At 41.8% G+C, this 16,801-nt stretch overlaps 1 protein-coding gene across 4 annotated transcripts in view; it reads right to left on the bottom strand.

Moving 5' to 3' along the window:
- The window catches only part of GLT1D1 (glycosyltransferase 1 domain containing 1), a 117,213-nt gene that overhangs the window by 62,953 nt on the left and 37,459 nt on the right, over positions 1-16,801 (bottom strand). For 2 of the 4 annotated variants that reach the window (XM_010388769.2, XM_010388770.2), the window contains 2 exons: positions 9,660-9,696; positions 7,162-7,218 (listed from right to left, as the gene is read on the bottom strand). The exons of 1 other annotated variant lie outside the window; for it this stretch is intronic. In XM_010388769.2, the coding sequence (XP_010387071.2) occupies positions 7,162-7,218; positions 9,660-9,696 (94 nt within the window). Of the gene's footprint in view, positions 1-7,161; positions 7,219-9,659; positions 9,697-14,552; positions 14,601-16,801 lie in introns of all 4 variants that reach the window. One more of the 4 variants, XM_030939930.1, reaches the window with a different exon arrangement.

The following is a 16,801-nucleotide window of genomic DNA, read 5'->3' on the forward strand; positions in this document are numbered from 1 at the left end:
CACACACACACACACACACACACACACACACACACCACACACACACAGAGTTTACATAGTCAGAAAAAGAGCTCCGTTATTGGGACAAGCTGATGCTTTACATATTCAGATGTGATACACTGAGAAGAAGCAACGTCACTTCCATCACATTCTTGATGTGCACGAATATCTATTCACATACACAGCAGGAGGAGGAGGGAGAGAAGAAAGGTACAAGGAGAATCACAAATGTGCCAAAAAGAGGGGGAAAGTCGAGAATCGGTATGACCGAATTGGGAAAAAAAAGTAGATGCCAAACAAACCAACAATCTACAAAGATGGCATCCAGAGATGGTATTCAGAGCACTGTGCAAAGAACGCAGGTGACGTCAAGGTGAAGAGACTCTGTTTAATTCTTTATTTTTACTGTGTGAGAAGTATGAGTGATGGAAACCTATTTTGTTCCTGTACTCTGACACACTTAGCTACTGAGAACTCGAGGTTCTGAAGACACATTGGCATTTTGGTCACGTAGGCTGTAAACAAGTGGCCCTCCAACTACCCCTGTCCTGGGATCCTTTGGAAAGATGGCCCTGAGAAGAGAATAATCCATAAGGTACAATATTGATTTTCAGAGTTTTTTGACTATGACATACGGTAAGATAAACATATTGTGTTGCAACTCAGTCATACGAGATATATAAATACACACATACATAGACACAGAGTATTATATATGATTAAAAACATACTTCAGGCTGACTACATGCAAGCCACTTTGATGTTTTCTATTTGATTTCACTTCAATGTTTAAAAGTGCTGGTCCCTAAGGCCCCTGACAGCTTTAAGGTGGTATAAATTCTTAGCTTTTAACAAAGAACTATTAAATAAGGTTGGCCTGCTGATGCTCAGAGGCAAGGTACATACCTAACTAATTTTTTAGTAAATTTTGTCTTCTCCTTTTAGCGCCAAACTTATTTTTATTACCTTTGCCTTTCCTCTAACGTCTAGTTTATCCATGAGTCAAGATTTGAACTCGTCACTTAACAAATGCACACATTTACACATCTTTCCGATAGAACCATTTCCTGGAGAACGGTATTTTTATCTTCAAAACAAAATGTGTTGTTTTCACGATCTGGCACATTGCTGCCAAAAGCTACATTCCACGTTGCTTCATCTCCCAAGTATGAGTCATGGGCGGGCTCAGGAACAGAAGCCCAATCCATGCTGAGGCAGTCTCTATGTCCCGTATTCCATTCTAGAAGTTGTCTTTATTATTTTCTTTTTTCTTTCTTTCTTGATAAAGTTTCACTTTTGCTGTCCAGGCTGGAGTGCAACGGCGCAATCTTGGCTCACTGCAACCTCTGCCTCCTGGGTTCAAGCAATTCTCCTGTCTCAGCCTCCCAGGTAGCTGGGATTACAGGCGTGCACCACCACACCTGGCTAATTTTTGTATTTTTAGTAGAGACAGGGTTTCACCATGTTGGTCAGGCTGGTCTTGAACTCCCGACCTCAAGTGATCCGCTGCCTCGGCCTCCCAAAGTGCTGGGATTACAGGTGTGTGCCACCACGCCCGGCCACTATCTTCATTATTTTTCACTTGTTATTACAAAAAAAAAAAAAGTACTTCAGTTGAACACATTAGACTTACTAAATTACAGCTGAAAAAGCTGATTTGGGGGGCTGTGCAAGAATAAAGGCTTCTACTAACACTAGTTTTCCGAATGAAAAACAAGTGAGTTTTCTTAGGACTAGCCTGAGGAAGAAAAGTGCTACAATCTGAGTTAGGCAAATTTGAGTTTCCATTATAGAAATACAAATAGAGTTGACAGAGAGATAGAGATAGAGATGAAGAGAGAGAGAGAGAGAGAGAGAGAGAGAGAGAGAGAGAGAGAGAGAGACAGAAATGAGCAATAAAACTAGAAATACAATAAAACAGAAATCAGAAAAATAGGAAGGAGTTACCCAGTCAAATTTAAGCTTTCATACATTTTAGGTTTGATAGCCTGAAAGGAATCATGACTTTAGATTGTGTTGGTCGTTGGAATTTAAAGGCAAAACTCACAGAACATGGAATTATCACACTTAAAATGTATCTGGAAATGCACAGAAAAACTCAAAGACCAGGTAACTAATTTGATGTCTACACATCGATCTTTCAATCAGAATAGCTATTGCCAATATCGTGTGAAAAAATTGTAACAATGCCATTTACTACATTTAACCTGCTTTACTATATATTTGTTCTTAGTTCAACTGTTTGCATGTGATATAATGGTAAGCGTAAGAGGGGTTTAAGGTTTTAAATTAAGGAGACTTAGTAATTTGTTAGCTGGGGCTTAGAGATAGAATTGAGAATGGTCAGAAAACCTGTGACATGCCGGAAGAGGAGCATGCATCGTGACGCGGACATCAGACATTTAAGAAGCAAACCCTGGTGACTACTCAATTACTCAACTGTTTACATGCAGTGTTAAATGCGGCTCTTCCCACCCACTGCCCCTGATTTCAAGGTTAATAGTTGGTGAGAAGGCAGAGGGTATTTGATCACTAATAATCTCTACCAACTTCACTCTATCTTCTGTTTTCAGTGTCTGCAGCTCCAAGTGGGAGGGACAAATCACAGTCACAGGTTTCCAACGCTCCAGAGGCCAAGGGAAGATAAAGTAAGGATGATGAGGACGGCCCATCCCCAGAGCCTAAGAGATGACAAAGACAAATGACAGCACAAATGCGAACAGACGCCTGATCATAAAACCCAGAGACAGAGATTAATCCTACATCTACCCTTAAGCCATTATCTGCCACTGTCAGCTACCAGAGCCACAACCAGTCTCTCTAAGCCCATATATTCTGAATACATTTACAACTTCTAATTGCACACATTAAGATTAGGCAGCAGCCAAGTAGGTCTCCAGAGGAAAACGCTTTCTAAGGAGTGTTTAAAATCTCCTGGCTGTTCCCTTAATCATTCAATAGCAAGACCAACGAAACAGTCAACCCTGAGACTACGGAACGTGACGACAAATCATTCTCCTACTGGAAATTATGAATCTTAGTTACAATGCCATTGCGTCCTGTGATAGATTGAAGACAGACTAGCTTTACAGCAGGAAACTGAAAATGGGCCCCCTCGTTCTGAATAATGGGACATGTAACTGACATGACAAAGCAGCTGAGGTCGCGTGGGTTCATCTGTAATACTGAGAACAACCATGCTAGCGTGGCTGAGATTGATGAGTACACTACGAAAATCATTTCTGATAAAATGCTTGGGAATTTTTTTTCAATAGAATTTAAAACTGACACATAGAGTATGTGGTAGAGGCTTTGTTTCAAGTCTTTTTTTGTTTCACTTTATTTTATTTTAAGTTCCGGGATACACGTGCAGGATGTCCAGGTTGATTGCACAGGTAAACGTGTGCCATGGTGGTTTGCTGCATCTATCATCCTATCACCTAGGTATCAAGCCCCGCATGCATTAGCTAGTTTTCCTGATGCTCTCCCGACGCCCCCACCCCCGCCCTCCCCTGACAGGCCCCAGTGTGTGTTGTTCCCTTCCCTGTGTCCATGTGTTCTCACTGTTCGGCTCCCGCTTATAAGTGAGAACATGTGGTGTTTGGTTTTCTGTTCCTGCCTTAGTTTCCTGAGGATAATGGCTTCCAGCTTCATCCATGTTTCTGCAAAGGACATGATCTTGTTCCTTTTTATGGCTGCATAGTATTCCATGGTGTCTATGTACCACATTTTCTTTATCCAGTCTATCATTGATGGGCATTTGAGTTGATTCCATGTCTTTGCTATTGTGAATAGTGCTGCAATGAACATACACGTGCATGTATCTTTATAACAGAATGATCCTATTCCTCTGGGTATATACCCAGTAATGGGATTGCTGGGTCAAATGGTATCTTTGTGGAATTGCCACACTGTCTTCCAAAATGGTTGAACTAATTTACATTCCCACCAACAGGGTAAAAGCATTCTTATTTCTCCACAAGCTCGTCAGCATCTGTTGTTTCTTGGCTTCTTAATAATTGCCATCTGACTGACGTGTGATATTCTCATTGTGGTTTTGATTTGCATTTCTCTCATGATCAGTGGATGATGAACTTTTTTCATATGTTTTTTGGCTGTATGTATGTCTTCTTGTTTCAAGTCTTTAGCATGAAAACAGACTTGGGGCGTCTTTCTGTAGGCTGAGGGCAGAGAACTGATTTTGTATCTTCAGTCTTTTCTTAGAAGTTTGCAGCATGAGGCCAGGTGAGGTGGCTCATACCTATAATCCCAGCACTTTGGGAAGCTGAGGCAGATGGATTACTTGAGGTCAGGAGTTCAAGACCAGCCTGGCCAACATGGTGAAATCCCCCTCTCCAAAAACTACAGAAAATTAGCCGGGTGTGATGGGGCATGCCTGTAATCCTAGCTACTCGGGAGGCTGAGGCAGGAGAATCACTTGAACCTGGGAGGTGGAGGTTCAATGTAACAAGATTTTATAGAAATTGACAAGTTGAGCCCAAAATTTAAATTGATATGCAAAAAACCTAGAATAGCTAAAATAATTTTGAAACAAAGTTATTGACTAACACTACTTGGTTTCTAGACTTACTATTAACCTATAGCAACAAAACAGCATGGTATTGGAATAAAGACAGGCATAGATAGTGGAACGCCACATACAGTAAAATGACTTTCAACGAAGACACCAGAGCAATTCAATGGGCAAAGAAAAACATTTCTAATAAATGACACCAGAACCATCTGGATATTGTTAAGAAAGAAAAAAGAAAAAAAAAAGATCCCTACCTCATACAACACACAAACAGTAATTTCAGATGGATTTATAATCCTAAATGAAAGAGCTACAGCACTAAAACTTCTAAAGACATTTAAAGAAGAAAGAAAAACATCTTTGTGACCTTAGGGTAGGTAAAGATTTTCTAGACAGGACTCAAAAGCACTAACCATCAAAGAAAAAGTTTGATAAACTAGACTTCAATAAAATTTAAACCTCTTCTGCTCTTCAAAAGACATGGTTAAGTAGGTGAAAATATAAGCCAGAGAACGGGAGAAAAATTAATGATATATTTATCTGACAAAAGGTTTGGACCTAGAATATAAGGAAGTTCTACAAACCAATAATTAAAAGACACACATACAATTGGCTAGACACTCACCAAACAAGATACATGAATGGCCAACGTGCCCATAAAAAGGTGCTGAGCGGCCGGGCGCGGGGGCTCACGCCTGTGATCCCAGCACTGTGGGAGGCCGAGGCGGGCGGATCACGAGGTCAGGAGATCGAGACCATCCTGGCGAACACGGTGAAACCCCGTCTCTACTAAAAATACAAAAACTAACCGGGCGAGGTGGCGGCGCCTGTAGTCCCAGCTACTCGGGAGGCTGAGGCAGGAGAATGGCGTGAACCCGGGAGGCGGAGCTTGCAGTGAGCTGAGATCCGGCCACTGCACTCCAGCCCGGGCGACAGAGCAAGACTCCACCTCAAAAAAAAAAAAAAAAAAAAAGGTGCTGAGCAAAATTAATCATCGGGGAAATGAAACTTAGAAGAATGACAATGAGACACCATTTCATTATCTACCTAGAACAACTAAAATTGAAAAGACTGTCTACTCTACCGGTGGGCGAGAACGTGGAATAACTGAAGCTCTTGCCAGCTTCTGCGAAAGCGTAAGATGGCACACCTTGGAGAACTGTTTGGATATTTTTTTTATAATGTTAATCATATAGTCAAGCTATTTGACTATATGATTGGATAAATTAGAGGCATTTATCCAAGAGAAGTGAAAACACAGGTCACTAAAAAACCTTGCACAAGCATATTCATAGTAAATGTATTTGTAATGGTTAAAAATGGAAAACAAGCTAAAAGTTCATCAATAGAAGAAGAGATAAACAATTTGTGATATATGGAATGGGATACACCATTCCAAAATAGAATACTAAGAAGAAAAGGACTACAGATACACACAATAGGGATAAATCTCAAAAACATTAGTTGAACAAAGAAAGCCAGATACAAAAAATTATTTAATGCATGACTCCACTTAGATGAAGTTCAAGAACAGGTAAAACTAATCTAAGATAAGAAAACCTAGACTAGGAGTCACCTATAAAGAGACAGAAATTAAACATGGAAGAGGGCATGAGAGAACTTTCTTGACTGGTGGAAATGTTACCTGTCTTGATTAGGGTATTTGTCACATGGGTATACACATTTGTCAAACATTTACCTACTTTTGTACTTAAGATCTCTTCATTTCGCTATATAGAAACTTCAGATTTTTTTTAAAAAAAGGATGAGTTCACTCTATTCTACTGACATAATGAGCAAAGAAGGCAGGTTAGAGTAGTAAGTGAAGCTTGATTTTGTCTTTTAAAAATCATGATTTACATGTAAATTGTTGAGAAAGATTACATCAAACATTAATAGCCATTCCTTTTTGGTGATGAAATTTCAAGTGATTTACATTTTTGTTGCATTTTTGGCCAGGCCCGGTGGCTCATGCCTATAATCCCAGGACTTTGGGAGGCCGAGGTGGGTGGATCACCTGATCAGGAGTTCGAGACCAGCCTGGCCAATACGGCAAAACCCCGTCTCCATTAAAAATACAAAAATTAGCTGGGTGTGGTGGCACATGCCTATAGTCCCAGCTTCTTAGGAGGCTGAGGCAGGAGAATCGCTTGAACCCGGGAGGCAGAGGCTGCAGTGAGTCTAGATCACACCACTGCACTCCAGCCTGGGCAACAGAATGAGATTCCATCTCAAAAAGAAAAAAAAAAAAAAAATGTGCTGCATATTCTGATATTTTCTCATTTTCCTACAAAGGTAATTTAATTATGTGTATAATTAGTAAAGTAAAATAAAATGAACACATGAGGTTGTTATAAAGAACAAATGTCACAGGAAATGGTACTGAAAATTTGGGAAGCAGGTGCTAAAAACAGCATCAGAAAGGGCCGGAGCCCCTGTCTCTCTGGCTTTCTAGCCCTGCTGTTCCTCAAAAGGGTAAAACTACTCATGAAGTCACAGACAGAGGGAAATCAACCTTGTTCTCCCTGACAACCACTTTTTCAAAACCACACGAAGGTCACAAGCTCCTGAAAGTAACTGACAAGATGCACTTCCTCAAAATCCTCTAAGAAGACCTCATATCTCACCGGAGCGTTGAAGAAAGGTATTCCAGTTAAAAGCGGCGTTTGGTGTTGTTGCAATTCCTGGGTCAAAGAAACAAAAAAAGAGCAAATTCACTTTGATGCGATTGCTGAAATGCAACCAGTTATTTTGTGTTGAGGCTTATTATTATTATTACTGTAATTATTATCACTTTGAGGTGGAGTCTCGCTCTGTCGCCCAGGCTGCAGTGCAGTGCCACAGTGTCGGCTCACTGCAACCTCCTCCTCCCGGGTTGAAGCAATTCTCCTGCCTCAGCCTCCGGAGTAGCTGGGATTATAGGCACCCGCTGCTACACCCGGCTCATTTTTGTATTTTCAGTAGAGACAGGGTTTCGCCATGTTGACCAGGCTGGTCTCGAAACCCTGACCTCAAGTGGTCCACCCGCCTCAGCCTCCCAAAGTGCTGGGATTACAGGTGTGCGCCGCCGTGCACGGCCCACTTGTGTTGAAGTTTAAATAATGGTACCAGCTGGTTTTTATAAAGCCACTTGATGCTCTGAGGGCGTCACTGAAGTCCCATGAATCCTTCAGCACGGGAGGGTTAAAAAGAGCCCACGGATTCTACACGAGAAAAGACCCACCCCTTTCAGCCCCAGGGTCCATGACAGGCCCAAACTGGGTTAGACAAACCATGAGTTCCTTAAAAATGCCAGGAAGTCACAGGTTTCAAAAACACTGTGAACTAAGCTCCATGTGAAAATTATACCTCCCTTTAAAATCCTCACTCTCAACCCTCACCAACTCATGCCTGATGGTCTGTTGGCTATTACTTTCTCAGAGAGAGAAGTTACATTTAATTTTTGCTGAAAAAAAAAACCAAATATTTTACAATTTAGAAAATCCAGAGGCAATATCTAACACGTTATCTTGGTAACAGAAACATTTTGAAATTTTATAAAACGTAAGTAAATCAAGTCGTCTAACCACATCTAAAATCCACCTGCATCATCATTATTCACACTGAATGATACTGACAATGGCTATTTAACAAGTGTCCGCTTCAAGCCAGCCCTGGGCTCCGACTGCATGTAGGCACTTTCCATACTCCACTGTAGCCCTTAAAGGCCCACTGAGCAGACTGGTTCCTCCAGTTTATCCAGCTGGACACTGAGGTTCAAAGAGGTTAAACGGGCTTCAAAATGCACAGGGTGGAAGTGGTAGACGCTGTGTTCAAACCTACGCACTGCCTCAGAGCCCAGGTCTTTCCTGCTGCACCTGCTAAAAATGTCACTGAGGCCAGTGCAGCAAGGACAAGGTGATGACAGGATGGCATGCCTCACGAAGGTGCGCCTGAGCACCATGGAAGTCCTTGGGAGGCACGAACGCCTGGCCTCAGCGTCTGCACTTGTTCTAACCTGAGCTTGGGGCGAATTACACATTCTTCCAGGGATCTAGGCTTTCCATTATTTCTATCGTGTAGTACGGTGGTTTACAAACTCTGTTTAGAGAGGCCAGGCACAGTGGCTCACAGCTGGAATCCCAGCAATTCGGGAGGCCGAGGCAGGCGCATCACCTGAGGTCAGGAGTTCAAGATCAGCCTGGCCAACACGGTAAAATCCTGTCTCTACAAAATATACAAAAATTAGCTGGGCGTGCTGGGGGGCACCTGTAATCCCAGCTACTCGAGAGGCTGAGGCAGGACAGTTGCTTGAACCCAGCAGGCAGAGGTTGAAGCGAACCAAGATTGTGCCACTGCACTCCAGCCTGGGCAACAGAAAGAGATTCCATCTCAAAAAAAAAACAAAAACAAAAACAAAAAACTGTGTTTAAACCTCAGAGGGTTTGATGAAGGGCTTTGGATGCCACCATAGGGGTAGGATTGGGCAGGAGGAAGGGGGAGGATGAAGGGAGCAGAGTGCCAGGTCCCCCAACTCAAGTCAGCCAAAACAGAAGCCCCGCATTTGGTTTGGTTTGTTTTTTCCAAACATACTGCCGATGGAGTATATCATACTTCTACTGGTGGAAAATGTTAAGTGATCTGCATTTTAAATCATTATTTTATAATTTCTATTTATCTTTTATTCTAATGTTAGAAAAATTATAACAATGTAGCCATTCTCAGGCAGATTGCTTGAGCCCAGGAGTTCAAGACCAATCTGGCAACACGGTGAAACCCCGTTTCTACAAGGAATACAAACACAATTGAGCTGGGCATGGTGGCTCACGCCTGTAGTCCCAGCTACTTGGGGGCTGAGACGCTAGAGAATCGCTTGAACCCAGGAGGCAGAGGTTGCAGTAAGCCGAGATCGCACGACTGCACCAGACCTTGTCTCAAAAAAGAAAAAAAAAAGTAGCCATTTCACTGATTATTTTTAAGTAAATCTCAGAAATCATATTATCTCCTTCATAAACATCTCAATATATGTCTCTTAAGGGTGCAAACTTATCCTTTTAAATATATATATTTATCACATATAAATATACATCTGTTTATTCATTCTCTATCCCTGTACATAAGTAAATAAATATTTGAAAATGCTTACCTTGACTCTGGACGTAGATCTTACCCTTAGCATGCGGCTTTTGAAAGGAGGGGAGAAAGAAAAGAGAAGTACATTGGAGAGTGCATGACAACTGCTTCTTAGAAATAAAATGAAGATCATTAACAAAAAAAGCCATCCTGGAAAACATCACTGAGAGTCATCTACACAGCTGCTCACAGACTTACCACTCTCTAAGAGCAAAGCATTACTTCTGCTTTTAATAGGTTTTGCCATTAAAAATACAGCATCTATAAGGTAAGAAGCACACACAAAAAGAGTCTCTTAAATGAGGCCTAATGCAATTTTGCAATGTTACACTTGCTGTATTAGTGGAGACATTACTGAGGTTCAGCCAGAGAGCATGCCAGAGCCGGCCCAGCTGCAGCAGCTCCTGCCCCAGCGTGGAGGTGGAAGCCTGCGGAAGCATGGTATGACTTATGCAACCCTGAGGGGACGAGTACTTCCACCATCCCCAGAAAAAATGAAGAAAGGAGTAGGAGGAGAAGGAGGAGCTGCCAATACGTTGGGAAAGCAAAGACAGGCCCTAGGAGGCAGATCCTTCCAGGCAAGGGAGGACAGCGGAGGGAAAGTGTCTGGTAAGGGCCTCCCCAAAGGCCTCCCTGGCACCAAGGAAAAGGCGGCCCTTGCATGACTGGCTTGGGCATTTGTACCGAGATATCATCTTACTATTCCTTGCCGTGTTTGCTGGCAGAATGTCACAAAACTGCTGGAGAGAAATACAATCCACTTCTCCAGTTCATTTTGAAACAGTGGCAGGAATATTTTTAAGATGACGTTTAGATGGAAAGGTGGAGGCAGGAGCAGGGTGAGGCCCTCTCTGGAACAGCTGGTGGAGCAAGTCCATGCCAAGGATGCTTTCTCTCAAGTGATCAAAATAGGCTGTCATTTTGGTGAAAGAGTCCAAAAATGGATGTCTTTTTGTCATGTGACATAAGCCTCATCAATGCATACAATGACTGAACTAGCTAGATCCCTGGAGGTCACAGAAGGCACACCCCTGTCCTTTCTCAGTGTAGGGATACAGTGTGGTCTTTAGGGTACCAGGGAGCCCTCGGCACTGCATGGGGTATGCTGGTCCACGTTGGAAATTGTCCCCATGTTAGTTTTATATTTTGGGACACAAGCCAAGGGTGAAGCAGCCCTGCCAAGGGCAAGTCAATCAACAGGAAGGAGACTGGCCCTCCCCAAACCTGGAAAGGTTTGGCAGAGGCAGCATCCAGGCAGAAGGTAGGTGGCATGACCAGGCACAGTGGCTCACCCATAGAATCCCAGCACTTTGGGAGGCTGCGGCAGGCAAATCATTTGAGGTCAGGAGGTCAAGACCAGTCTGGGCAAAATGGTAAAACCCTGTCTCTACTAAAAATACAAAAAGTAGCCAGGTGTGGTGGCACACTCCTGTAGTCCCAGCTACTTGGGAGGCTGCGGCAGGAGAATCGCTTGAACCCGGGAGGCGGAGGTTGCAGTGAGCCAAGATTGCACCACTGCACTCCAGACTAAGCGACAGAGTGAGACTCTGCCTCAAAAATAAAAAATAAAAAAATAAAGAAGGTGGTGGGTCCACACAAGGCTTGGTGTGGCGTTGGTTTTGTCCTTATCACATTTTGTATTTAACTACAGGAAAGCATCTCAAGCCTCCAGAAGTCTTGCCTCTGCTCCCCACTTAACCATGCAAGCGGATGTGCGTGGTGTTCCAAAAGCCCTTAAAATAGTAAATCTTCAAGAGAGAGTTTCAAAAACCTCTTCTCTACCAGTTAAAAAAGACATTAACTTTAATGAAAAAAAAAGGCTAATGGCACCCACTGAAATTAGAAATTGCAGTTCAGAGCCCTGAACTATTCCTTCTGCTGAATTATAATTTCCCTGAAAAGCTGGAAGAGCTGTTACTCGAGTGCAGTGGAGGCTCGGAGTGTTTTTTCCTGAAACAACCCTGTGTCCACAACACTCGCCTGGCAACATCTTGAAGATGGATGGAAAAGCACTCACAACAGAACACCACGGCATGTAACTTTCAAGTTAATGTAAGTGTTTGACAATAACAGATTCAGCATAATCCTAGATAAATATAAGGGGAGGCAACATAAAGTTTCTGTCACTATTTTCATTGGAAATATGCTCTGCAATTAGCAATACATAAACTCAAAATGTTCCTGTCAAGAATCTCCTTTTTCCACCAAAAAAAAAAAAAAAAAATTGAGTTAAACTTGTATCTCAGCTCTGTAAGCAGAAGGAATTGACTGAATGTGAAGATTTCTGGACTTATCTGCTGATCTTCCCACATCTCTGAGCATCGTTTTTCTAAAGTCAATTGAAAAGCATTTCATAAATGGTATTTTCCGATCTCATCCAGGCAAACAGAGGAAATTGAGTTGCAGTATAACGGAAGTCTAGACCTGAGTTATTTTTAATCATTGCAATAAAAGAAATCTGGCAAAAGCCAATTGGCTTATATTAATTTTGAAAAACATTTTCTATATGAAAATGTAACAAATACAAATTAGCTTTCTTTGCTCAATATTTATTATTGTTCTATCTGCCTTGAAATAACAAGAGTCAAAGTCCTGCCTTGCAGATAAGGTCTGCCTTGCAGATTAGGTCATCAGTGCACACAATGGCAAACACTGAGGTGTGTTTAGCAGCAACTGTTACCTCTTTGGCTCATTACTGGATATAAAAAGCCAGGATCCTATAGGATAGATACCTATAAATAGATGGACTTCTAACAGACCCAAGGGCTAACTGATGCCTCTTCATGCTGGAATAACATCAGCCAAAGAACTTCCCATTCTTTGACTACATATAACCCAGAGATTCACCTAAAATTAAACTTTCCGCAAATGGAAACTGCAATAGATTATTTTTGAAATATAGGCACAATTTTATGCTCTACAGATGGCAAAAATAAGTTTTTGTTCTGAAATTATAATACAACTTCAGATTGTGGCTTTGTTAAAACTACTTCTAAAACGATTACAAATCGCTTAAAAGACATGATGGCCCATATACATAAAGTTACAAAATAGATTTATGCCACAAAACACTTAGAAACTGGGCACTTTTCAAGGTCACAGTGTCTTTTTTCCTCCCTCTACTCTTTTGCCTTAGAAATCTGTTATCATGCATAAAAAAAGAAAATAATATTCAAAAGGAAGGGGAGGTGTGGGGAGATTCAGCCTTGCCACTGAACTCCTGCAATGGTACCCGACAAAGAACAATTTTCCTTTTCTTTTTTTACTAGGAAGTAATCATTTTTCCTAGAAAAAAAAAAAAATGTCCAGACACTAACACTTCACAACATTGTAACAACAAAGAAAGAGGTTTTCTAGAGTTGGGATTCTGGAACATGAGGAAGAAGCGCGGGTGTCCTGCTTCATCACAGATGGATGGCACAGGTCAGAAATGGAAGACTGGCTGCAAAGCCAGTATCGAAACCCAGTGGAATGACGCTTGGACTTATCGTGTTTATTTTCCTTCCTGTTGTCCTCCCTGTCCCACAGAAACACCAGTCACCATACAGAGCCCAGTGGCACCTAGCGGAACTGCCAGTCTTCCCTTGGGTAGAACAATTAAAAAAAAAAAAAAAAAAAGAATATGCATGGGTGAGATGAGAAACAAATGTTAAAACCAGTCACCATACAGAGCCCAGTGGCACCTAGCTGAACTGCCAGTCTTCCCTTGGGTAGAACAATTAAAAAAAAAAAAAAAAAAGAATATGCATGGGTGAGATGAGAAACAAATGTTAAAACCAGTCACCATACAGAGCCCAGTGGCACCTAGCGGAACTGCCAGTCTTCCCTTGGGTAGATTAAAAAAAAAAAAAAAAAAAAAAAGAATAGACGTGGGTGAGATGAGAAACAAATGTTAAAACTAGACTGGGATAGGATTCTGTCAGGTCCAACATGAGCAGGCATAGAGATGAAATTAACAAAATCCAGCCAGGCGCAGGGACTCACACCGCTAATCCCAGCACTTTTGGAGGCTGCAGTGAGCTGAGATCGCGCCACTGCACTCCAGCGTGGAAGACAGAGCAACACTCGTCTAAAAAAAAAAAAAAAAGTCAAATAATTTTTTAAAGAACAACCCATGACCCTTCACAAAATCAAAGGATGAGAGTGAGGCACCCAATCTAGTGGGGAGACGCAAGAAACAGGAACACCAACAGGAAATTTCCAGAGAAGATTTTCGTTTTTTAAAACAATTAAATGTATGGAGTAAACAACTCAGAAGGACTGTTCGTTTTATTCAGAAGATTCCCCTACCATGCTCTGCCTTGGCAATTTAATGAATTAGAAACAATTCTTGTGATGGTACCACACATTTGAGCCCCGGGTCATGGAAAAAGTAAACTCAAGATCTATGGTCTGGAATGGATGCATTTTTCATACTTTTAAGTTCCTTTAAAACTTCTCAATTCCCAGGGATCTCACATGGCGGGAAACAAAAAAAACCCACACAGACGTAAAGAACATTTGCAGTTCCATCCAGAAATCTCCAATGAAGGCTCAGCTTCATAGACGCTATTAAAAAGGATTAGCTTCCTGGGACATGATCCACGCCTGGGGCTTCTCCTGCAGAGGTGCGAGGGCTGGCCCAGAAACGAGGAATTCTAGAGGCGAAGCCCATGTGCTCAGTGCGTTTTTATGTTTCCAGGAGGGTGGAACTCTAATAACAGGTGTGGGCTGTGTAGTTTCAGCTGCTACCAAGATGACTTTCTGAGGTAATCAGACACAAAGCAATGGGCCATGCGGGAAGAGAGAGAAGTAATAAGTAGCTCATAAGACAACATGCTTCTACTGCAGACTTCAGGGATAAGTCGACACACAGCTCATTCCGATTACGCCAGCGCTAACATCTGCGCTGACTTGTGGAGCTCACCTGTACAGGAACTGCACGTGTGACAGCCAGTGAGATCTGTCTTGCCTTCTATATTTTAATTTCCAAAAGAATTTTGATGAGTCAATGTACACAAAGTAAAATGACACTGTAGGTATTGCCTAATACAACAACTTCCAGAAGTTACTTTTCTTTAACAAGTGCCAAGGCAAAGTAGATAAATTAGGCCCCCAGAAGGTGGTAACTCAAAGTTTCCAGAAAAAGAAAAAAAAAAAAAAAAAAGGAAAACCTCACTCTAAAGATAACACCTGAAAACTTAGCTCCATGCTTGCAAAGCATATTGATGGGCCATTATGAATGGCACTGTGCTTTTTTTGTTGTTATTGAATTTGATAACTGCTTCAAGCAATATTTACTTAAACAGGATTTTAAAAATATAGCTCATATATAAATATTTGAGTTTAGATTATATGTCCTCTTAGAAGAATGCTTATTAGGAAAAAAAGAGTGTGAAAACAGGCATGAGGGGTTTTGAACCCACTGGAGACATATTAAACCATAATCATTGCTTCTCCTGGTAGAAGCTTCCATTAAGATATACATTTAATTTGTTTGTGGGTGTTTTTTTTCTTTTTGGTGAAATTTTTACATTTTCTGGTGAAATGCTGATGAATTTAGACAAAGCACTCTAAACGTGGACTAGAACTAGAAGTACTCAAGTTTGCATCCTGAATATCTATTACATATTGTAACAAGAAATCAAAATCCTACATAAGATATTTTCAAACTTTCCACAACATATATCTCAGGATCAGAAATGTGAAGTGAATCAAATTCTTGGAAAGGTCAAATCAGTATCTTGAAAAGGTCACATCAGTATTATAATATCAGACACTGGCCAGCACAGAGGCTCACGCCTGTAATCCTAGCATTTTAGGAGGCTGACGCAGGGGAACTACTTGAGGCCAGGAGTTCAAGAGCAGCCTGGGCAACACAGTGAGACCTCATCTCTACAAAAAAAAAAAAAGTAAAAATTTCAGCCAGGTGTGGTGGCATGGGCCTGTAGTCCCAGCTACTCAGGAGGCTGAGGGGAGAGGATCGTTTGAGCCCACAAGTTTGGGGGATGCAGTGAGCCATGATCATGCCCCTGTGCTCCACCCAGCCTGGGCAACAGAGTGAGACCCCTTTAATAAAGAAAAAAAAAAAAACACTTAAAAGATATATTGTAATATCACAAACCAACACAGTAATGCCATATCCCAAACCATGACCTACGTTGATCACGTGCGTTAGGCATTAACAGCGTAGCATGCTGACCTGGTGAGGAGCCCACTAGGATTGTATATTTTACAAAGTAGGTACAATGTCAAATTAAGGCTGATATAAACACACTAAAAAATAACGACCTGAGCATAAACAAAGGCATTTCAAATTAAAAGAGATAAAACCATCTTTATTGAAATACAGTCAAACTAATTTGTGAAGGGTCAGTCAGAGACAGGTAGCTCCCAAGACAACATTTCTGTAAGAGCACCCCTGGGGGCTGAAGTTCACTCACGGGTTACAAACGAACCCTCATTTGGCACATGTCTGTTCATGTGTCCTCCATGATCAGATACCGTGTGAGTAAGTGATTCAGAAATCCTGAAACAGAGCTGCCTTGAGCACACAACAGCCCCCGCCACAGGCGGCTGATCCAGGGCACCTGTAAAGCAGCCGGTTTGAATTAAGATGTGCTGTGAGTGTAAAATACACTCCAGATTTCAAAGACTTCATACAAAAAAAAAGGTAAAATATGTCACTAGTAACTTTCATATTGATGACATGTTGAGATAATGTTTTGGAGTATAGTGAGTGTGTACTAGGAAATTTGACCTTGACCAAAGAGAGGCATGATCTGCCCCCTTACCTTCTGGGAAACGGCGTAAGTGTTATGATACCTGACAGCAGAGTGTTTGTTTAGGGTGGGAAATGGGCCAGGCGCAGTGGCTCAAGCCTGTAATTCCAGCATTTTGGGAGGCTGAGGTGGGCAGATCACTTGAGGTCAGGAGTTAGAGACCAGCCTGGCCAACATGGTGAAACCCAGTCTCTATTAAAAATATAAAAATTAGCTGGGCATGGTGGCAGTCACCTGTAATCCCAGAACTTTGGGAGCCCAAGGTGAGTAGATCGCCTGAGGTTGGGAGTTCAAGACCAGCCTGACCAACATGGTAAAACCCCATCTCTATTCAAAATACAAAAATCAGCTGGGTGTGGTGATCCACCAAGCACCTATAATCCCAGCTACTTGG

Source organism: Rhinopithecus roxellana, chromosome 10, assembly GCF_007565055.1.
Source record: "Rhinopithecus roxellana isolate Shanxi Qingling chromosome 10, ASM756505v1, whole genome shotgun sequence".
In the NCBI taxonomy this organism is placed as follows: Eukaryota; Metazoa; Chordata; class Mammalia; order Primates; family Cercopithecidae; genus Rhinopithecus; species Rhinopithecus roxellana.